Genomic DNA, 22709 nt, shown 5'->3' with positions numbered 1-22709 from the left:
GAACAATACTTTTAATAAGATAGCATAACATTTTTTTAACAAACAAATCAATCTGAAATCAGCAGCACAGTAATTACTGACACAGTAAAAGGTAGGCTATTATAATAAAACAAGAACGAAAAAATGGCGCGGGGTTTATGTATATATGCCTTGTGTATATATTTGTGTATATATGCCTATATATATAAAATACATGTGTATATTATTTTGAAACACAAAATAAATGAGGCTGAAACATTAACAAACGTGCGTGTTTATTTTAGGACTTCCATCAGTGAACAAGCAGCCTACAAACGCTTAAAATAAATCACAGAAATAATAAATTTAAATAAGAAAGTAGCCTAAATAAGAATATTAAATATTAAATAAACATTTGTTGCAAAAATACCTAAAATCTCGCCCGGACCTCGTCCGGCAGCTCATCAGAATTACTGGCTCAAGGCAGACTGGAAACTGTCTTTTTTTCTCTTTCTCTTCCCCATTACACAGCTGCTTTTTTAATAGCAAAGTGATTACATTTATTTTCGTTTATAAAGTTAATTTAGAAACAAATTTGGAACACTTTTTATTTGTTAAATTCAAGTTGTTGTTTTTTTAAATAGCGACCAGGCGACCAGCGGCAGACAGATCAATTTAGCCTTTTCACGTCATCACGATTTGAATAAAAATCTATAGATACAGTATATAAAAACGTAAAGCATATCACAACATTAGGTAATTGTTTAACCTAGATAAATGTGTGCTATTAGGCGCATATCCGATCGCGGAGAGTGAAAGCTGGAGTGCCCTTTGCTTTAGTTTATTAATAAATAATCGAAAATGTCCTTACTTTTTTGCTTCCACCATGCAAGTGGGCCCGACTGTACTTCAGTAGTGTCTCTCAAATATTGCTCAATCCCTCTTTTTTTGCTGTCACTGTGTTAGTGGCACAGCAGTCTGATCTTCATTCATATTCAAGTGCGAATGAGAACCGTTTCACGGGGGATGCCAGGTGTATGAAAAAAAAAGAATATTCGAATCTATTATGTGTTTTCTTTGCATTTCAGTTCACAATTTTTGTATAAACACAGTGTGGAAAAGATCATAAAGAGCTATTTAAAGTGAATTTAAAAACAATAAATGTGTAGTTTAGTTACTACAGGAATTTAAAGGTTGAACTTTAATGCCTCTATGTTTCAGTTCAATTCATCAGAAGAGATCAGAGTCTAGCTGTGTGTCTGTGAAGAGTGACACATCTATGGATCCTCCTTGGAAGTTTAACAGTGGAGATTCACTGCCTGGTCTCAGGTATAACCTTTATATAAAAATATGATTATAGCATGACATTTTATTTTATCATGTATTTTATTGCATTTCAGTTCACAATTTTTGTATAAACACAGTGTGTAAAAGATCATAAAGAGCTATTTAAAGTGAATTTAAAAACGATAAATGTGTAGTTTAGTTACTACAGGAATTTAAAGGTTGAACTTTAATGTTTCTATGTTTCAGTTCAATTCATCAGAAGAGATCAGAGTCTATCTGTGTGTCTGTGAAGAGTGACGCATCTATGGATCCTCCTTGGAAGTTTAACAGTGGAGATACACAGCCTTTTCTCAGGTATATCATTTGTATAAAAATATGATTACAGCATGACTGACAGAGTAGGTGGCTGCAGTAAGCGCACAATGCAGGACATTCAAACAAACAAGCAGTTTAATTACAACAAGACTCTAAAAATGCAGGAGTAACCAAAGTAGCAATGACAGAACAATACACAGACAGAACTCAGTGTTTAAATATACAAGGGTAAATAAGGATCTGAATGAACAACATGAAACTGATGTTGTGTTTGACATTTCATACTATCATAATACTCTTAATATTTCTGCTGTATCCAGTATGTACTGAATAATAGCGAAAATGGCAGATCACAGGAATAAATATTATGTTCCAGGTTGTGCAGGAGATGTTAAGTGCAGGGATGGTTGGTGTCTGTATTTAGAAAGGCAAGGAAAACAAATAATGCGTTCTAATAAAATAAGGCGAGCGACTAAAGGGACACGGTTAGCTTGTTGCTGGCGCTAGCCTGTTACATTGCAGTAAATAAGATTTCACTTACCACATAAACAGAGTAAGGAGAGATGACTGCGTGGACGATGGCGAATGATTTACAGATCGAAAGTAAAAAGTTATTGTGCATTCAGAACGGCAGTTTCAAAGCCCCACATATTAATAGCAGCTCGAGCTCCGTAATTAAATATATATGTTCCTCCATTGTTTCCTTTCTGCTGTGTAAGCTATTGAAATGAGCCGCTCTGTGAAACAGCCAATCAGAGCAGAGCTCCTCATTAATATTCATGAAGCTTCCAAATAAGGCAATAACAGAGCATTTCATTCTAGGGACAAATCCTAGGGTTGTAAATGGAGCTGTAAAACCATTTCTAGAGATTTTTTGCCCTTTCCTATGCCATATACCTTCTATTTAGATATCAAAGAACAATTTAAAATATTGTATTAATGCATTCTGTGCCACCTTTGAATAATAATATTTAGGGGTGTGCATTGGCACTGCCCTCACGATTCGATTCGATTACGATTCACCAGGTAATGATTCGATTCAATTCGATTCTACGATGCATTGCGATGCATCAAAATTCTACTGCACACAAGGCAAATTTTTCATCAGTCATGAGGCAATACAAGCCGAAATGTGCCCAGATGTCCACTTTCCAAGCTTTGGGCGCGTTTCTAACCTGTTCACACATGAGTTTAAAATATTCTATCTAACCCCAAAGAGTGAGTTTTTTTAGGCGACGGTTATTTTTGAATGTTTCGCATTACTGTTTACATGGCGACGCGTCATGTGACACACCGCAGCCACAATAGCACTGTAAGACACATGGATCGCTTTTATTTCGTTTTCCCTTTTTTATTATTGATATTCACAAGCACGCTCGCTATATTATGAAATATCTGATATTCCGATTTCGAAATATGTGCAAGAAAATGTATTTAAAAGTTGAAATACTTTTATAATGACCGCATTAGTTAATCTATACCGGGTGATGGGCGCCGCCATGTTTGTTCGCGCTGAATCCGAGCTGTGGAATTTACAACACGCAAATTCATCCTCTCCTCCCGAAAGACATTAAAGTAAGTCTCCGGTGAGCTGGGAGAAGAGGAGAGTGAATGTTATAGTTACCTACATAATCTGTTTATGATATCAATAAAATATGTTGTCAGAATATATTTGTAGGATCATTATTGCTTCTTCTATAGACATCAGTGTGTGTTTTACAAACTATAAATGTATGGTTTTGCTAGTACTTATGTGTATTTAAATGTCTGAAACCTAAAATAAGCATTATATGGTTGAAAACACTGAATAGTTGTGATAATATGACAAGCGCTCAACGCGTCCGATCTGGCTCAGCGCCAGCCAACGCGCCAAAACCGATTTGAATTTAGCAGCTGATGACGTGATGCAGCAAACGTTCGAATCACACCGGTGTGATACGCTTCAGGGACCAGCCAAGACAAATCACACCGGTGTGATCGTACGTTCTGAAGGGTTAATAACCCGTCTATCGCAGTCATCTCCCTCCGCCTCAGCCATCTTGCTCATTGTTGTTGTTTTTCCCCGGAACCGGAAGTATTTGAAACTTCACAACTTTATTTTCCGCCAGAAAATAAACAGTGACATAATCGATTATGGCACTTTGCCGCATCGATGCTGAATCGTTTATGCCCCGCATCGCGATGCATCGCCGAATCAATTATTGTTGACACCCCTAATAATATTATTGCAGAAATATAAAATATAAATAAGATGTAATATGTGACCCTGGAACTAGGGTTGCTCATGCCTTTGACGATAACAAGACGATTATTATTATTATCTTTCAAAAAGGCGCCTAACTTTAGCGATGCAGCGGGGAGAGTCGGTTCTAGGATGCTTTAGGAACTTGCCGCAGTATAAACACCAGCATAGAGTGGCCGTGTCGCAGCCGTAACGTGCCGCAGACGTGTGCAGTGAAAATGGGTAAGAGATTTATTCATCATACAGTGTAGATAGATTAACTGATTATAACAAGAGTGTTTTTTTTTTAAAAGCGCAACTCACACTAGGCAAAGATTAGTCAGTGATGATGTTCTTTGATAATGTAAATGTTCTTTGTTCATTTTTGAAGCTGCTTTTTAAGAAAATGTAATCATTATACACTGCTCAAAAAAATAAAGGGAACACTAAAATAACACATCCTAGATCTGAATGAATTAAATATTCTTATTAAATGCTTTGTTTCTTTACTAAACTTTGTTCTTTACATAGTTGAATGTGCTGACAACAAAATCACACAAAAATTATCAATGAAAATCAAATTTATGAAATCAAATTTATTTTATTTTGAACACTTAATTTTATTGATTTGAAGTCACACTCAAAATTGAAGTGGAAAAATACTCTACAGGCTGATCCAACTTTGATGAAATGTCCTTAAAACAAGTCAAATTGGGGCTCAGTAGTGTGTGTGGCCTCAACATGCCTGTATGACCTCCCTACAATGCCTGGGCATGCTCCTGATGAGGTTGCGGATGGTCTCCTGAGGGATCTCCTCCCAGACCTGGACTAAAGCATCCGCCAACTCCTGGACAGTCTGTGGTGCAACGTGGCGTTGGTGGATGGAGCGAGACATGATGTCCCAGATGTGCTCAATTGGATTCAGGTCTGCGGAACGGGCGGGCCAGTCCATAGCATCAATGCCTTCTCCTTGCAGGAACTGCTGACACACTCCAGCCATATGAGGTCTAGCATTGTCTTGCATTAGGAGGAACCCAGGGCCAGCAGCACCGGCATATGGTCTTACAAGGGGTCTGAGGATCTCATCTTGGGACCTAATGGCAGTCAGGCTACCTCTGGCGAGCACATGGAGGGCCCTCCAAAGAAATGCCACCCCACACCATTACTGACTCACTGTCGAACCGGTCATGCTGGAGGATCTTGCCGGCAGCAGAAGGCGTTCTCCACGGCGTCTCCAGACTCTGTCATGTCTGTCACATGTGCTCAGTGTGAACCTGCTTTCATCTGTGAAGAGCACAGGGCGCCAATGGTGAATTTGACAATCTTGGTGTTCTCTAGCAAATGCCAAACGTTGGTGTTGGGCTGTAAGCACAACCCCTACCTGTGGACGTTGAGCCCTCATACCACCCTCATGGAGTTTCTGACCGTTTGAGCGAAACATGCACATTTGTGGCCTGCTGGAGGTCATTTTGCAGGGCTTTGGCAGTACTCCTCCTGTTCCTCCTTGCACAAAAGTGGAGGTAGCGGTCCTGCTGCTGGGTTGTTGCCCTCCTACGGCCTCCTTCATGTCTCCTGATGTACTGGCCTGTCTCCTGATACTGCCTCCATGCTCTGGATACTACGCTGACAGACACAGCAAACCTTCTTGCCACAGCTCGCATTGATGTGCCATCCTGGATGAGCTGCACTATCTGAGCCACTGGTGTGGGTTGTAGACTCTGTCTCATGCTACCACTAGAGTGAAAGCACCACCAGCATTCAAAAGTTACCAAAACATCAGCCAGAAAGCATAGGAACTGAGAAGTGGTCTGTGGTCACCACGTGCAGAACCACTCCTTTATTGGGGTGTCTTGCTAATTGCATATAATTTCGACCTGTTGTCTGTCCACCTGTCCATATGCACAACAGCATTGGAAATTGATTGTCAATCAGTGTTGCTTCCTAAGTGGGCAGTTTGATTTCACAGAAGTGTGATTGACTTGGATTTACATTGTGTTGTTTAAGTGTTCCCTTTATTTTTTTTTGAGCAGTGTATTATCCAGCATTGCCCAGTCAGTAGGATAACAGAGGTAGGAAAATGTGGTTTAGGCTAAATTAAATACGATATATCTGAATCCATCTGTAAATAGTAAACATAAACATTCACCTCAGTAACATCTATATGCGTTAATTAGAATTACGGTGCGATAGTATGGTGCTAAACACACGCACTTGAATTACATGCGTACCGCTTCTCCACATTCTATGAACTGAACTACACCATGAACTGAAGACAATGATCAGACATACAGCGGTAACATTATCGCAACATGACGGGGAAAAGAAAGATACATTCATTTACATTCATGCACGCGCATTTACCACTCACTGAAGATAACGGATAGAAGAGAATGAAACTGAAAGGAAACTTGAACCTTTCTGGCAGAACAACCATCGGTACATGCACAACTAAGGCACATAACCAAAAACAAAAATACCCCTACAAAACGAATAAGCAATTTATTCTATAGATAATTAAATAACTTAGCACGATAGTATCGTGTATCAGCAATCTCACAGGCTGACGATAGAACAATATGAAAATTGAGCATATCTCCCAACACTACCTGGATCACAAAACCAGTCCTAAGTAGCACAGGTATATTTGAAGCAGTAGCCAACAATACATTGTACGGGTCAAAATTATAGATTTTTCTTTTATGTGAAAATCATTAAGATCATGTTTCATGAAGATATTTTGTAAATTTCCTACTGTAAATATATTAAAACTTAATTTTTGATAAGTAATATGCATTGCTAAGACCTTCATTTGGACAACTTTAAAAGTGATTTTCTCAATATTTTGATTTTGTTGCACCCTTAGATTCCAAATATTGTCCTATCTTAACAAATCAAATATCAATGAAAAAGCTTATTTATTCAGTTTTCAGATGATGTGTAAATCTCAATTTTGAAAAATTGACCCTTATGTCTGGTTTTGTGGTCCAGGGTCACATATATAAAATAAGTAAATATAAACATTTTTGGAGTTAACAGAATTCAGTCTCTAAAAAGAAAAGCAAACAGACCGATTTGTTGGTAGAGAATATTTACATTAACTAGGGAGTAAAACCTAAAGCAGTTGCTTTCAACACAATCTACCCACCTTTTTTTCTAAATTTCTCATCAGATTTAAAGGCATTGATTTTCAATAAAAATAAATACTTGAAAAGTAAAAAAAAAAAAAAAAAAAGGTTTATTAATAATAAAGTGTTTTTGTTTAGTTAGTGGTAGGTGTAGGCAGTGCCACATTAAGCCTTTGTGGGGCCCTGGGCAAACATAGCTCTCAAGCCAGCAGAGTTTATTTGGAGAAAATTTGAGTTAAAGTTGTCTGAAGATTAAAAAAATAAAATCACCAAGCAATGTTGCATATTTTCTTCCAAATCTTTTCTTAATAATAATTATTATATTATTTATCTCAATATAGCATTTTTTTATTTTATCTTTTTATTAAAAATAAAAACAAAGATGAAAATAAACAGTAGTTTAATAAAGACTAATTCCGTCTTTTCTTTTAATGTTTCATTAACTTTGAGACAGATCTATATTAAGACCTACTGTAATGCATGGATCTAATGTTACACATCAGATATTTCCCCAACCTATAACTAAATGTTCATGTAAGACATAGCAGATTATGCTTGTGTGAATCTCAGCATATTTCGCAATAATGTACTTTATAGGGAGATCGCATGCACTTGGAAAGGCGCATCTTAGTGCCTTGAAATTGTCAGTCGGTGCGACCATTTTGTTTTATCAACATGAGTTCTAAAATTATATTTCACTGGTTTGGACTTGTGTCATCGAGAATTCAATATGAATATTTACCAAACTGGAATGATGCACTTTGCAACAAAAGTCCTACAACTTGTGGTTAAAAGCAACAGTGGCTCAGAAGAGAGCAGAGAAAAAAGGTACTTCTCTCAGAAAAAGTATAAATAAAGATTATTTTAGACAGTTAATTACAATCTGGAGCAGAGTCTTTTTTTTTTTTTTTGTATGACCTAGGTGGTCATACAGCATATGCTTGCAAATATGGTTGCATTCTGTATAGCTTTCATACAGAACGCTTTATCATATACACAATGTATTATCAGGCCCTGGGCTGCAGTCCCTATTGCCCATTACGATACTATGGCCCTGGATTTAGGGAGGGCTTTGTTCCAGGAAGCATCCATTGAATAATTTTAATAAATGTTATAATTTACACTGAATGTTATTTCATGCTCTTTTACAATGTACTACAGTACATTATAGTGCCACCTATCTACTATTTACACTTAGCCTATTGGTAAAAAAAAAAAAATGTTGCTATTCTAGTGTAAGTAGAATTGATCATTTGCACATAGTGTAACTATAATATATCATGTTTTCCACTTTTTATCCCTTTGTAAAAAGAATGGTTAGCACATTTATTTGTAAGGTTACAGCCTCAACAGCTGTGCTGAATTAACTTCACTGTTGCATAATATAAAAAGTTATTTGTTGCTTATTGTGTACTGTTTCACACACAATTTTTAAAAAAGTAGTAAGCAATATGTATTGTGGAATCACAGTAAACAGTAAGTTAGTGTGCCTTTCTAAACACAGCATGTGTCAAAATACAACATACAATGACAGGGACTGAACTGAAATCTTCAACCTCTTAATGTTGTATATAACAGTCTGTGCAGGTTTATTCTTCGCTGTCCTTTTAGAACTCATCATTGTTTTATGTTTCACCAATTGTCCTGGTTTACTCCATCCTCTAGACATCATTTTCATTGGTTATTGTTTATTTACAAATGCATACACTTTATATAAATATTTAATTCCAGTCAGCTCTTCTTATAGTTTACGCCATGCTGATCAAACATTTTTGTTGTCCTTAAAATTAATATAGAAAGTTGCAGATTTTCTTTTAAATATAAAGCACCTTATGATTGGAATAATTTGCCAGTTTCTATTCAATCCTTAACTTCTTTTTATATGTTTAGAAATGCTCTTGTACATTATTTACAGAATACTTGTATTTGTTTCTGATTTTTGTTTGCATATTGTTGAATATTTTTATTTCAGTAGAATAATGTGAAAGATGCAGATTGTTGTGTGTTTAGACAGCTTTTTCAGAGTTTGTGTATATGTGTGTGGGTGAATTATTGTGTTATCTTGTTTTTGTATTTACTTTATGGTATTGATGTTTTACTGCATTGATGCAGTTGTATTACTGCACTGCTGTATCTGCCATTTGTCTATATATTTGTGAACATTGAGCACCCCCTCGAAAATGAGATGATTCATCTCAAGGGGCTTATCCTCTTAAAAATAATAACAAATATAAATATAACTGTGACCGTGACTTTTAATATTGTATTAGGTCACATGGTCTGGTCTCAGGTATTCAAATGTGATCTGAGCATATGATACAGAATAAGACTTAAGAAGTAAAAGTACTTATTAACTTTTTTATTTTACAGAAATGAGGTCCTCAACATTTTTAGATCAAATCTGATGAAGAAGTTTGAGCATCTATATGAGGGAATAGCGATGCAGGGAAAGCCAACACTCCTGAATGAGATCTACACAGAGCTCTACATCACAGAGAGTGAGAGTGGAGAGATCAGTAATGAGCATGAGGTGAGACATATTGAGACACAATCCAGGAGAACAGCAACAGAGGACACAGCCATCAAATGCAATGACATCTTTAGACCTTTACCTGGACAAGACAAAGCCATCAGAACTGTGCTGACAAAGGGAGTCGCTGGCATTGGAAAAACAGTATCTGTGCAGAAGTTCATCCTGGACTGGGCTGAAGAGAAAGAGAATCAGGACATCCAGCTCATATTTCCACTTCCTTTCAGAGAAATCAACTTGATGAAGGACAAAACACTCAGTCTTTCAGATCTTCTTCATGTCTTTTTCCCTGAAACTAAAGAAATGGAAATATCCAGTGATGAATATAAAGTGTTGTTCATCTTTGATGGTCTGGATGAGTGTCGTCTGTCTCTGGACTTTAAGAGCAAAGTCAAACTGTGTAATATATCTGAATCAGCCTCAGTGGATGTGCTGCTGATGAACCTCATTGAGGGGAATCTGCTTCCCTCTGCTCTCATCTGGATCACCTCCAGACCAGCAGCAGCTGATCTCATCCCCTCTGAGTGTGTCCATCGAGTGACAGAGGTACGAGGATTCAATGAGCCACAGAAGGAGGAATACTTCAGGAAGAGAATCAGTGACCAGAGTCTGGCCAACAGGATCATCTCACACCTGAAGTCATCAAGGAGCCTCTACATCATGTGCCACATCCCAGTGTTCTGCTGGATCTCAGCCGCTGTTCTAGAGAAGATGTTGAGTCAAGCAGAGAGTGGAGAGATTCCCAAGACTCTCACTCAAATGTACACACACTTCCTGATCCTCCAGACCAACATCAAACATGAGAAGGACTATGAGAAGAAGGTGACAGATGAAGACATGATCCTCAAACTGGGGAAACTGGCTTTTCGGCAGCTTGTGAAAGGAAACCTGATCTTCTATGAGGAAGATCTGAGAGAGAGTGGCATTGATGAGACAGAAGCATCAGTGTACTCAGGATTGTGCACTCAGATCTTCAGAGAGGAGTTGGGCTTGTATCAGGGGAAAGTCTTCTGCTTTGTTCATCTGAGCATTCAGGAACATCTAGCAGCTCTATATGAACACCTCTCCTTTATAATCAAAAACAAAGAAAGTCTTTTCTCTTTCTCAAACTGGACGTGGTTAATACCTAAGCTGCATCAGAGAGTTGTGGATGTGGCTTTACAGAGTAAGAATGGACATCTGGATCTTTTCCTGCGGTTTCTTCTGGGTCTTTCACTGGAGTCCAATCAGGCTCTCTTACGAACACTACTGACACAGACAGGAAGCTGCTCAAAAGAGGAAACGGTTCAGTACATCAAACAGAAGATTCAGGAGAATCACTCTCCAGAGAGATCCATCAATCTGTTCCACTGTCTGAATGAACTGGGAGATGATTCACTGATGCAGGAGATCCAAGATTATCTCAAATCTGGAGAAATAAGAAAAACCAAACTCTCCTCTTCACAGTGGTCAGCTCTGGTTTTTGTGTTGCTGACATCAGAGCAGAAGATGGATGTGTTTGACCTGAAACAGTTTATTGGAGAACAACATACAGCAGATGAAGTTCTCCAGAAGCTGCTGCCTGTGGTTAAAGAATCCAGATCAGTTCGGTAAGTAACACTGAAAACTATCACTCCACTATCAAAACATTATCACATTTATGATTCTATCATGTGCTTTCTTACCAAAGAAATAAAATCCTACAGAATCACATTTTTGACAGAGAGCAGGATGTGTGAGAGACACTTAATAAACCAGCTGAGGAGGTTTTTTATGTGTCTGTGTGAGAGCTGAAGAATGTAGAGCACAGTGTAAATGTGAGGAGGGTAAAAAATGACAGCTAATAGAATTGAGTGTTTGCCCTGTAATGGTGTTTGAGTTAATGATTTGCTGTCTGTATGGGTTGTATGAAAATTTCCACATTTAATTTCTTTAATTGGTGGTGGCTGGCAACTTTTTTTCAAAAACACTGGTGGGAAAAGAGTTTGGTAATCTGTACAGGTTTGGTTATTGTAATGTCACAGATGAAGGTTGTGCTGCTGTACATAGGGAATAACTAATGATTGGTCATCAGAGTCTGAATCAGAATCTGAAACAGTTGGCAGTTAGGTCCAAGTCAAAAACAACAAAACCAATTGTAATAATTATACAATTGTTTTATAATTTATAATTAATAATTGCTCAGCTGGACAAACCACTTGTAGAAACTATAGACTTTAAAAAATATGGACTTAGTGTCCGTGACATCACCCATAGGTTTCTGAAGAGCGTTTTTGAAGGTCATAGTGGGTGGGAGTCAGCTGTCGCCATATTGGAATCATTTCACCGTGCGTCACAGATAATCGAAAATGGGCAAAGAGGCGGGACGTAGGTGGAGCTGGTAGCTGAAACCATGCCCGACTAGCATGACAGTGGTTACAGCAGCAGCAATCCCCCGTTACTCAAGTGGCCACGCCCTTAATTATGCAGAACTTTAAGGCTTAATATAACTTAAACGGATGAGTTATAAAAAAAATTCACTCCCCTCACAGTTGACATGAAGAGCAAAATTAGCTATATAAGCCAAAACCACTTTTTGTACCAGGCTGTAAACATTTTTTTTTTTTCTGATGTAAAGTTAGGCATTTTAACATAGGGAGTCGATGGCATTGACTCCATTTTGGAGCCAGTCTCTAGCGGCCAGTTGATAAATTGCAGTTTAAGTCACTTCCGGGTTGTTTTTTATATAGAGAGAGTGGAAGGTTGCCGCTTGGTAGAAACACACTCTTTTCTCTCTAAATGCAGCAGACACTTTCTTATTAGTCTCGCGTAGCCAGACCTTCAGACTGATGGCTGAACGTCGCAAATGTGTATAACAACAATGGCGTCTGCATAAGCATCTTTTAGCAAAACGCAGAGTAAATCAGTCTGCGCTTTGTTTCCCAGCAGACCGAAAATAAACGCGACACTCGCATCTCCCGGAAATCCGATCAAATTCAACTAATCAGATGACGACTTCGACATTCCTGAAGTGTTTCCAGTTAAGTGTACCATATGTATCAGAAGTTTAGCCAACGTTCCGTGGGCGTGACATCTAAGGCTGAGACTACTTTCTTATTAACACTAACTTTTATTGGACTATTTACTTTTTAACATTAAATACCTCTTTTGTGCAATATAATGCACAGTTATTATGTAAAGTACTCGTATAGTTTGTCTTAGGTTGTGTATGTATAGTCAATTATTTATAGTACATGCATAGTCAGATTATCGCTTTCAGTTAGTTATTTATAGGTTTAAAAATTGTTCTTACGTCTAGTTTTGTATGTTTATATTTATGTTTATTTATGTAGCACCCTAGTCCTGCGAGACATGACATCTCATTCCACTGTATGTCCACACATGTAGCAGAATGACGATAAAGCTTGACGTGATATAATGGACCTCTATGGTGGCCGCAAGTTTGAACTTTCAAAATGCAGTTTTAATGCATCTTCAAAGGGCTTTTAACGATCACAGATCTAGCGAAATAATCGGTCATTTTTAGAAAAAAAAAATGTATATACTTTTTAACCTCAAATGTTCATCTTGTCTAGCTCTGCGTCTTTTTCAGACTCAACATTGTTCCCAACAGTGCTAAAAAAAAGCTAACCTAAGTTACCAACAATTGGAAAGCTGTATGTGAGATGCCATCTTATCTTGCCAACAACTCTGCCTGGGAAATGCAGTTTAAATTGTCCACTGGTTACATGTGACTCCAGCCCAAAGGCATAAGATAAACCCTAAATAATCTGATCTCTGTAATAAATGTGAAGGATTTGAGGGAACCCTAATTCATTGTTTTTGGAGTTGTATGAAGATCCAATAATTTTGGAAGGGTGTCCTGAAGAAACTTGAGAATATATTCCACTGTCCATTACAACTCTGACCAAAAGCACGTCTTCTAGTTATAAGTCAGGATTTTCCCTTCAAATTTCAAGGGATTCACCTTCGTCAAATTCTGTTATACTGTGCTCGCAAGTGCATGCTTGTATGTTGGATAACAGATCAAACTCCGTCAATAACTCAGTGGATAAACAATTAAAGCTTGTATTCCCCATGAAGCCTTTTCTACTGCCCTAAAGGAAAAAAAACATTCAATTTCTTTAAGATATGGGACCCTTCACTGATTTATCTTGGGGTGAAAGAAACACCCCCCAAAAAAGGGGTTAAAGGGGTTAAGAGGCTACCCTATTGTACTGTATTTTAATGGCTATACTGTTTTGTTGTTCCTAGTTTTATTTTCCATTTTTATTTATTTATTTTTGTATTATTATTATTTATTAATTTCTTATAAATATATTTTAATAATTTATGTAATAAATTATGTTCATGTCCATATCATTTGTTTATGTATTGTTAAATCTACACAGCTTGTATCAATGTTTTTATGCTTTTGACTTATAAAAAACCCATGTCAAAACCTGCAATTAAAAAAAAGTGATGCAGGACGATTTAGAGGAGAAAATGAGATGGGAGTTTTTAACTCTTGAACTGGACATGCACAGAGTATGCATCACAGAGCTAGATATTTTAAACATTTAAAAAGTATGTATTGTCACACCCCTGGACAATTTAGTTGGTTTCTCCCATCTCCCCCGCTGCTCTGTGTATTTTGGTTCCTGCTTAATTTCCCACACCTGTGTATCCCAATCATTGTGTCTTTATAAGTTTGTGTCTTTGCTTTGGTTCTTGTCGGTCTTTGATGTTATCCCTTAATGTTACCACTCCGTGTTCCTGTGTCTGCCTGTTTCCCATTGGATTTATTAAATGTACGTCTTTTATTTACGTCGTTGTTCGTGTGTTCCTGCCTAGATTGTGACATGTATATTGTCAATTTTAATATAAGGCCATTTTTTCCTCTGCTGGGATCATTAAGAGCACTATAAGGATTCATTTAAACTCTATTTTCAAACTCGGGGACACCATAGAAGTCCACTATATGGAGAGAAATCCTGGGTAACACTTTATAATAACTATCCGTTATAACTAGTTAATAGACCATTAATAAACTGTTAGTTAATGAGTAATAAATGACTTGTTAAATAACAGTTAATAGTTTAATTATTTATAACTGTGCCTTATAGATAGCCAATATATAGCTTACACGCTGTTAGTTAACAAGTTATAAATGACTTGTTAACTGTATTTTAATGATTTATAACTATACCTAATAAATTAGTAATAGATCATGAACAAGCTGTTAGTAAATTACTTACTAAAGACTTGTTAAGTATCAGTTAATAGTTTATATATGTTATTGGGACGTTATTCTAAAGTTGCAACTATTCTTCATTTATTAACTGTTAGTAAATGAGGAATAGTTGCAACTTTAGAATAACGTCCCAATAACATACATAAGCTAATAACTAACACTTAACTAATACATTAACTCATACTAATACCAGCGACTTTGTACTTTGTAGAACAGCCAATGGATGGAACAAGTTCAAGCTACAGAAATTTGATGTGATATTTAAAATACACAATTTTTGTACCTCAATCTTGTTCAACCCATAGGCTTTTCTGAGGTTTGGGCACTTTTTGTGCTAAATATGAAAACAAAATGCCATTGGCATTATTGATATGAACATGTTTTATCACACCTTGGACCCTCTATACTGAGTGAACCAGCGGCGATCCATTTGCTGTTCTACCATGTTTCACTTTTATTAGTAGATGGTTAACAAACTATGAACAACTGATCTGTAAAGTGTGAGTTAATGTATTAGTTAAGTGTTAGTTATTAGCTTATGTATGTTATTGGGACGTTATTCTAAAGTTGCAACTATTCCTCATTTACTAACAGTTAATAAATGAAGAATAGTTACAACTTTAGAATAACGTCCCAATAACATATATAAACTATTAACTGATACTTAAAGTCTTTAGTAAGTTATTTACTAATAGCTTGTTCATGATCTATTACTAATTTATTAGGTATAGTTATAAATCATTAAAATACAGTTAACAAGTCATTTATAACTTGTTAACTAACAGCTTGTAAGTTATCTATTGGCTATCTATAAGGCACAGTTATAAATAATTAACAAACTATTAACTGTTATTTAACAAGTCATTTATAACCCATTAACTAACAGTTTATTAATGGTCTATTAACTAGTTATAACAGATAGTTATAAATAATTAACAAACTATTAACTGCTATTTAACAAGTCATTTACATTTACATTTAGGCATTTGGCAGACGCTTTTATCCAAAGCGACTTACATTGCTTTACATTTTTTTTAAGTACTTGCAATCCCTGGGATCGAACCCATGACTCTGGCATTGTTACTGCCATGCTCTAACCACTGAGCTACAGGAAATTTATAACCCATTAACTAACCGTTTATTAATGATCTATTAACTAGTTATAATGGATAGTTATTATAAAGTGTTACCAAATCCTGAAATTCTTTCCTCAAAAACATAATTTCTTTACAACAAGAGTCATATCTGTAAAATTTTGTTCTGGAAGTAAACTTCTTTAAATGACTTAAGCCTCCTCAGAAAATAGTGGCAGCTCTGGTCCTTTTAATAATTAGAAATTATACAACAGTTATTTCTGGCCCTTGAATCTGATTGGCTCTTTTTAAGTTTAATTTTAGTTCTTTTTAAATTTAATTTATTTTATAAATACAATAAATTTTTTTTTATGTGAGAATGTAGTTGTTTTAGATAGAGAAAGGTTTTTTACAGGTCATCTGTGCTCCAAATTATAAACCCTATCGGATAAACACAGTAATATCGCTGTTTGTTTTTTTCTGTACACAGACTATGTGAATGTTATTTCACTGCTCAGTCTTGGGAGAGTTTGTCATCAGTTCTACAATCCTCGAACTCCCTCCTGAGAGAGCTGGACCTGACTAACAATGACCTGCAGGATTCTGGAGTGAAGATGCTTTCTGATGGACTGAAGAGTCCAAACTGTCAGCTGGATATATTGAGGTAAATTATTTTTGATAAAATAAATAAAAATGCGGAGTGTGATTATCAAATTGTAAAGTTTGTGATGTAAAAACACAGCACAACACAATGTTCATTTACATGCAAGAAGCTCATGAACTAGTATTTTTTAGTGTTTCGGAATGGCTCGGTTCACAGTAAATACTGCTTTACATGAACTCAGGTTGCAATTGCTGTGAGTTCGGGTCACTTATAGCATGGATGTGAAAATGCAACACGCATCTAATATCTTTCCAACCTTGTTTTATTTGATTGGCTGTCTACATCATTGTGACTTTCACAAGCGCTGTTAGACAGCTGAGGCATAACAGCCTTAAAAATTCATGCATGGATAACGGCAGCATTAACTAAATGTTAGTTCATGTTTAATGCATTAACATTTATGGATAAATTGAAATCAAACAGCGTCTTTTAGAAGGTACAGTATATCTTGTCTGTTTTATGTTCTTCCCTTTCCTTCTTCTCTTTCTCCTTTTGTGACTTATACACAGATTAATAAAAAAATAAGAACCCAAAACCCACAAACAACATTTGTAGAGCAATTCCTAAAGAAATGCTCAAACTCCAAAGAGTTCACTCTCCATCCAGAAACAATTATTAGATTAAAAGGTCAACATTACCATAACAACAAACCTAACCCGAATAAGGAGGACACTCTTGCAGCATGTGCAATGGTTTGTAATTTGATGATTTGTCATTGTGTCACTTGTGTCAATACTAACTCATTACACCACCCATACACTAACATCAACTAATGGCTTGTTAAAGTTGATTTTGACATGACTTTAATTGAGGGGGCCCAATTCCTAATGAATTCACTGTTAACTACTTATGAAACGCAGCTCATGATTTATGTTCTACTTTGAAATACACATGTACTAGGACAGTGAGTATTCAGCTTGGATAAGAGGTGGATTGGATTCTGTGTGGATTTTCAAGAAGTTAGAGAGCAGATGTGCAGGATCATCATGGCTGTGTCTGAAAGGAGAGTGAACTCTATGCAGTTTGAGCATTTCTTTAGAAATTGTTCTACAAATGTTCTTTGTGGGTATGGGGTTCTTATTCTTTATTAGTCTGTGTATGAGTCACAACAGGGTGAATTCAAATGGAAAGAGAAGAACAAAACAGACAAGATCAGTCATTGATGTATTTAGTAATTTCTACATTTTATGAGGAATAATGTTTATAAACAAAGCTGAAGATGTCAAATGCTCAAATTATGATATGTTAGTAGTATTAAATTATTTCAATTATTTTCAAAGTCATTGTATGTATTAAAATATTTCTTATTCCTTCTAAAAATGCTGTTTGATTTAGTTTACCCATAAATGTTAATTAAAGCTAACTATCAGCATTAAGAATATCATATATTGAGGGGCAGTACGAGTGTAGCTGTAACGAAGGAGGTCTGGGAGACAGACTTTCGGATCCAAATGCAGGCTTTATTAGAAGGCGTGGTACACAGACAGGGTCAATCACCGGCAAACAACAACAACGAGGATAATCCAAAGAGTAGTCAAACACAGGCAGAAGGTCGGGGCTGGCAGTGAGAATCAAAACACGGGGAGGAGTCCAGGAATCAAACACAGGGAAAACAAACACGGAAAGAAACGCTCGGAAATAAAGACCATACGGAACAATAAGACTTCGCGAAGAGCTGTGTGTGTGAGTGGCTTAAATGCATGAGGGTAAATGTGAAGCAGGTGTGTGCAGCAATCAGTGCAATGGAAAACGAGGAGCAGGTGTGTGCAGTGATTGGTGCAGTGGCTTATGGGGATTGCAGTCCAGAATGTGTGTGCAAGAGTTCATAAAGACAGGATAGACCACATACGTGACAGTAGCTCTTTACATCAGGAATGTCCTTAACCTTGCAAACTGATGTGTCAGACTTTCTCTTCAGTGCACCATCTGGTGCACCCTTGCCATGACTTGACAACAAACTGAAAACATTGGCAGTGCATTTTTCACTTTTTGCCTAAAATTGTATTATTATTTTAATGTTTTAATTTAATTACTGTATTAAAAAAAGGTATAAAATCTTTGGCAAAAATTTGATTCCATCAACTGAAAAAACAAAAACAATGACAAAAAGATTATAATGTAAGGAGAGTTAATCATGATGTTTGTATTAGTTTATTCACAAGGTCATCACTGGTGTTCACATGAGTTCAAACACCAGTAATGATTTTCATTAAAAATACATTTTGTAAATAAAAAACAAAAGCTACAATCAAACCACAAGTTGCAAATCATGCTATACGCTCTGCAGTATGGTATTTTATAACCTTATTAAAATGGGTTATAATATCAGTGTCCTCAACAGTAGCCTTACATTAAGTTATGAGACAATTAAGAATATTCCTGATTACTAAAAAAGAAACAGCATGTCTTGCCATGTGATTTTCTTGGTGTATCTACAAGACATTGGATTGTCTGATTGTCAAACTAATGCTATGTGAACTATTGTTGTGTTTGTAGGTTATCTGGCTGTATGGTGACAGAGGAAGGCTGTGGTTATTTGTCTTCAGCTCTAAGTTCAAACCCCTCACATCTGAGAGAGCTGGATCTGAGCTACAATCACCCAGGAGATTCAGGCGTCCAGCTGCTCTCTGAAAAACTGGAGGACCCAAAATACACACTGGAAAAACTCAAGTATGTTATTTCAAGCATAAACAGACCTCTAGGCTCATTCTTCCTACTGGTTGCACCGGTGCAACTAACTTTCTTAGTTTTTCTAACTTATTCTTGTCCCAGAATATTATTTGGTCTCTCTTTTTTGCTACAGCATGGCATTAATCCATGCATGAATAGTTTCTCTTTTATCATAGATTGTAGTTATATGTTAACATATTTCAGAAATCTCACACTCTTTAGTTTCTGCATGGGCATCTTGAAAGTCAGTGAAACCAATTAGGATTGTCTGCTTTTACTCCTATAAATTATAAATGAATAAGATGAGGCATGGCATACACCATGTGTTGTGTTGTATATTAACTAATTATAGAAAGTTTAGCAAACACTGTAGAATGAAAAAAACAAAATAGTAACAGAAAACCTTAATAGGATATTGTGAGGTAAACAGCAAAAATAGTGTTTTAAAAATGAAAACAAAAAGAAAAGTAAGATCTAATTATTTTTATCCCCCCCCCCCCTCCCAAAAAAAAATAAATAATAATTCACCTTCTCTGGTATAAGAAGTGGTCTTTTACTTAACCCTTAAGCTCTCCTTGGGGTCGGGCTGACACCACTGGAGTTTTCCTTCATTTTTTTATAAAGTTCCCTTAATCTCAGGGGCATGAGACTCTGTGACTTTAACTAAATAATCAATCTAAAAACACAAAAAAAATCCGGACTTAATTCGGTTGTTCTAAAGGTGTGTAAAAAAAAATTTATAGTTTCCTCTCCTTGGTGTCAGATTGACCCCACATTGAAAATGAATGGGAAAAGTAAAAAAAGCTTCTTCTTTTTTTCATTTCGTTTGTCCAAAAAAAGTAGTAAATCCAGTTTAAATCTAAAATAATTAACATTTAAATAAAGGCCTGGTCCTACAGCATAAACTCAAAGTGGAATGAACTTTCTATCTCTCACACACACAAACACACACTCACACACTCACAAACACACACATGTGTGTAACTGCAACAGGGAGCATTTATATAGAAATTGGCATAAAAAATCAACATATCTGCTATAAATCTGAAAATGTTCATACATAAATGAAAGACTGGTACTAGAGCATAAATGCAACATGGAACATGCATGTTGACTCTCACACACACCCACCCACCCACACACACACACACACACACACACACACACACACAACTCTACACAAACACACCACACACCATGCCCCTGCCCCAAACACACACACACACACAACTCTACACAAACACACCACACAGCACCCCCCAAACACCCCCCCCCCCAAACACTCCCACCCACACCCACACCCACACACACACACACCCACTCACACACCCACACACTCACACAAAGAGAGAGAAGAGAGGGAAAAGTGCAGATAAAAGAAAGATGAAAGACAAAAATTCAGCAATTCTAAAAAACTAAAATTCTACGCTTTTACAAAAAAAAAAACATTTTTTATTTATTTTAGAATGTTCAAATATGTATATTTACAAAATATATATCATAAAGTTGTGAGGAGAAGTTGAAGCATGAAGAAAAATAAAGTGAAAATGAAATTAGTCCCTAAGGGCCTCTGCTGGATGTGTGTGGTCATTGCACTTTCTTTCTTTAACTATATCTTCAAATGTTTTTCCACTAACCTGTAGATGGCAGTACTGTATCCCTAACACATAGAGCAATGTCCAAAAACAATTTAGATTAAATTTAGATCATCATTAAGGTGATTTTGGGTAAATGGGTAAAAAAGTACAAAATATCCATGAAAACACAGCAGAACTGTAAAGTTGAGAAGTAAACGAAAAAAAATGATATATAGTTTATAATATTAAAAATGTATAATTCATTATGGAATCACACTTTCAATCCTTGCGGTCAATCTGACCCCAAAGAAAGTAAAGATAAAACCTACTTAAGGAGAGTTGTAGGGTTAACTTTTACATTTTGCTTGAAAACCAAATCTTCTGTTCGCCATTGTTTTCTCAGTACTAGTGTCATTTCTGCCACACACATCTTTTTACTCATGTGGTTCGGTTTGGTTGTGTTCTGTTTTCTGTGGGTCTAGGGTTCATGGCATGGTACCAGCAATGCTAAACAACACTATTCACTTAGATTAATAATGATAATAATAATGATAATAGATATGTTACTGCACTGTTATATCTTTTTTTATGAGCACCTTATGACACAAATAAATTGTGTTATTGTACAAATCGATTGATGTACAAGACAGATTTTATCACTTCATTTAGAAATAATGTAAAATAAACTAAAAATTTACAAACATTAGAAACATGTATCTATATTCCTCTCGTTACACAAAAATACTGTAAATTTAGCAGTGTTCAGAACAGAAAAAGGAACAAAAATATAAGTAAAAACAAACACAAATTTACTGTAAACATTTATTATAAACGCCCAGTCTAAATATTTAAATCAAAGCTGCAAAATAACTCAATACAAGCTCATTTGCCCTTTCTCATTCGTCACCAATCCTAATGTGCATGATTTGCGCTTGAGCTTGATTGCTTAATAAGTCGCCTTGGAAATCGCAGCACGTTTCAGAATGATAAAAAACCTGATTTATAATGAAGAAAATACATTACGGTATCCATTTAAATAAAATGTGAAGAAGAAGAAAGCATATCTTTGCCAGATAAAGCAACAAATGATTTTCTGTTTTCCAGATGAAATCACAGTGCCCATAAGCAGGAGGATAACACTGTCATTTGTTCTCCTACTGGAAAATCTACATAACATTTTAAGCATTTATTTTTTTAAACATACAAATCCAAGATATTTTTCAAAACAAATGAACACTTTTTAACACAAGTAACTTATTTACAGTAGTGCCAGTTTTGTAGGGTGTATATTTAGACTTTTCATTTTGTGTTGGCTGTGTGGCTTGGACGCGGCATCCATCAAATCTAGTGAGGCACCTATCTTTAGCGAAGTGGCATGGAGACCCACTTATGAAACTGGTTCACCAGGTAGAATGAAGCACTTTGATAGCGGGATTCATCTCAATAAAATACGCTTTGTTATTTATGCTACATAACCTTAATATTACGAATTATATTAATATTACGACTTAATATTACATAAACTTAATATTACAGACTGTCTACACAAAATTACCAGAACAAGTGTCTGCGCTGCTCTGAATGTCTAACTCCTGTGAAAGCATTCTTCACGCAACAATGTCCAGAAACACGGCAAACTCTACAAATTCACAGCGTTTTATTATAAAAGCAGGGATTAAAGTTATCCTTCGGTACTATGGATTTCTGTTAACTGCAGTGAGTCTATGATGGATTTCCATCAATTAGAGAAAAATGAGAAGAAAAGAAAGGTATAGCACATATAGCACATTGTTGTTGTTGTTCTGCTGGCACACCAAAAATCATCCCCGCCACGGCTGCCGCTTCTCAGTGACAACAAAGTGATGCCGCCACCTGCTGGCAGATTTAGTTTTATTGTAAAGTATAATATTAGTTATTTAAAACATTTAATATTTCTATGTTAAAAATTTTATATATTTAAAATATTTAACTCAACATTAAATTTCATGAATTTATTTGCACTCATGCCATCTCTGAGCCTCATTAAATGTCTGAAAATGCACCTACAAGCCACTTTTGTGTTCTTCTGTGCCACGGC

General features: G+C 36.1%; 1 protein-coding gene and 1 pseudogene across 1 annotated transcript in view; both read left to right on the top strand.

The window, feature by feature from the left end:
* The window catches only part of LOC141332939 (uncharacterized), a 145629-nt gene that overhangs the window by 114702 nt on the left and 8218 nt on the right, over positions 1–22709 (top strand). Inside the window, exons 14-16 of the mRNA XM_073837898.1 lie at positions 11417–11453; positions 16249–16385; positions 18882–19055. Coding sequence (XP_073693999.1) covers positions 11417–11453; positions 16249–16385; positions 18882–19055 — 348 coding nt within the window. The remainder of the gene's footprint in view (positions 1–11416; positions 11454–16248; positions 16386–18881; positions 19056–22709) is intronic.
* On the top strand, positions 7661–10038 carry LOC141333348 (NLR family CARD domain-containing protein 3-like; annotated as a pseudogene).

This window comes from Garra rufa, chromosome 4, assembly GCF_049309525.1.
Source record: "Garra rufa chromosome 4, GarRuf1.0, whole genome shotgun sequence".
NCBI classification, from domain to species: Eukaryota; Metazoa; Chordata; class Actinopteri; order Cypriniformes; family Cyprinidae; genus Garra; species Garra rufa.
This window is presented reverse-complemented; position numbering and strand designations above follow the sequence as displayed.